This window comes from Trachurus japonicus, unplaced genomic scaffold (genome assembly GCF_045865225.1).
Source record: "Trachurus japonicus isolate A0001 unplaced genomic scaffold, Traja_1.0 AP030253.1".
NCBI lineage: Eukaryota > Metazoa > Chordata > Actinopteri > Carangiformes > Carangidae > Trachurus > Trachurus japonicus.
Window position 1 is genome coordinate 17722 of NW_028220386.1, and position 2003 is coordinate 19724.

The 2003-nt window shown below is 41.4% G+C and overlaps 1 protein-coding gene across 1 annotated transcript; it reads right to left on the bottom strand.

Annotated features, from left to right (window-relative positions):
- Positions 1-608: 608 nt before the first annotated feature.
- Positions 609-1042, bottom strand: LOC146960528 (histone H2B 1/2-like). Its single transcript, XM_085772295.1, has one exon. It carries the CDS (start codon positions 1030-1032, stop codon positions 658-660), a length of 375 nt encoding a protein of 124 aa, XP_085628421.1. The 5' UTR covers positions 1033-1042; the 3' UTR covers positions 609-657.
- Between the last annotated feature and the right edge of the window lie 961 nt (positions 1043-2003).

Consider the following 2003-nt stretch of genomic DNA (forward strand, 5'->3'; position numbering starts at 1 on the left):
AATATCAACATAGTGTAACATACGTAATCAGGCTATTTTACCGGAACATCTTTATGGGTGTCCATTATCACTTTTTAATGGACACCCAGCAGCCAATCAAAATCGAGGATTCACCCAGACCATGGTATAAAACAACATAACTCACGGCTCAATGGACGCACACACTGTAGAGAATGTTCAGCCGATGTCTGCTCCAAACCGTCTTTGGTCTGCTCTGAGGTGATCAATACATGTGGTGCGTTCAAGGACCTCAGCAGTGTAAGAATTCACATGCACAACAATTATCAACAAACTTAAAGGAATAATGCTCAGAGGGACGACCTTTTGTACATGTAGGCTACCTGTCATGTTATGACATGACATGACTGTCATTAAATACAACAGTAACTAACAGTTACATGTTTCTCCAGTATCAGTGTATGTAAATGATGAGTTTGATACCATATTAATTATTTCCTTATTTTTTATCTTTTTCCTTCACCTTAATTTCCTGGTCAACTAATAACTAAAATGTTTTGACTTTAAATAAAACAAAAAAAAAACTAGTGAACATCTGTACTTGTGTTGTTCCAGTGTGTAGATGAGGAGTTAGCTCTGCAGACTGAGTGTGTGGCTCTGAAAAGAGCCTTTGTGTTGGTGTCGCAGCAGCTGAGCTGTTTACTTGGAGCTGGTGTACTTGGTGACGGCCTTGGTGCCCTCAGACACGGCGTGCTTGGCCAGCTCCCCGGGCAGCAGGAGGCGCACGGCGGTCTGGATCTCCCTGGAGGTGATGGTGGAGCGCTTGTTGTAGTGAGCCAGACGAGAGGCCTCGGCGGCGATGCGCTCGAAGATGTCTGAGACGAACGAGTTCATGATGCTCATGGCTTTGGAGGAGATGCCGGTGTCGGGGTGGACCTGCTTGAGCACCTTGTAGACGTAGATGGCGTAGCTCTCCCTCCTGGTCTTTCTCCTCTTCTTGCCGCCCTTACCGGCGGCCTTGGTGACGGCTTTCTTGGAGCCCTTCTTGGGCGCGGACTTTGCTGGTTCAGGCATCCTGTTGACTAGACAGAGTCAGATGAAAGTGACGAGGAGGGAGCCGCTCTACTTATACAAGGCTGTATGCAAATACGACTGTGTGGCCCCCCTCCTCTGATTGGTTCAGCTGCTCCTCTTCAAGTTACCGCGTAGATATGTAGGACAAAGATCATTCATTCACTTCTCTCTGTCCTTTGACTTTATGACTTTACTCAGCTCTTACTCGTTATTGATACAATTTATTCATAGTTTAATAAAATCGTATGTTCCTTGAACAATTATAGAATAGAATAGAAGGACTTTATTGTCCACCGTAGTGGAAATTTGTCTTCGGCCTCTCCAAGTCAACAAGCACAAAAACATATCAAGACACTCCACAACATACACATAAAAACATAAAACAAGAAACAACCAGAATGATGTGCAAAATAGGCATAGACAACATAGCAACAGGTATTACAGCCCACATGCATTCATCATTGTATCATTGTAAGGATATACCATCTCAAGTTATCAATTAAACATTTGTTCATTATTCATTCATTAAACATTTTAAGCCCCATCATGATAGATATACAGACAGTGCTGCACTCATAATCAAAACATATTTTTTAGGATTCAAAGTGTAGCCTACCAAATATGTTCTAAAATGTCCAACAAATATTCTAAAAATGTTTAAAAAGCAGTGGTTCCCATGGAGGCGCTGATGTTACTAGAACAAACCTGACTCTTAACATACATTTTCTGATTTATCTCACAAATCCTCCCTGAAGCTCGTGCTAAAGTTGATTTTGACCCACTTCATTAGAATATAAAATAACAAATTAAAGAATTTGCCATGATTGACATTTGGTTCTATATCCTGTAGCCTCTGTTTATTAAATGCATTTTTCATGAAAATTTTCACTGAGCAATATTGAAGTTAACACCAGAGAGACACCCAGTGTTCAGATGAGTTCTCTTGAACATGACATTCTTATGTTCTCAGG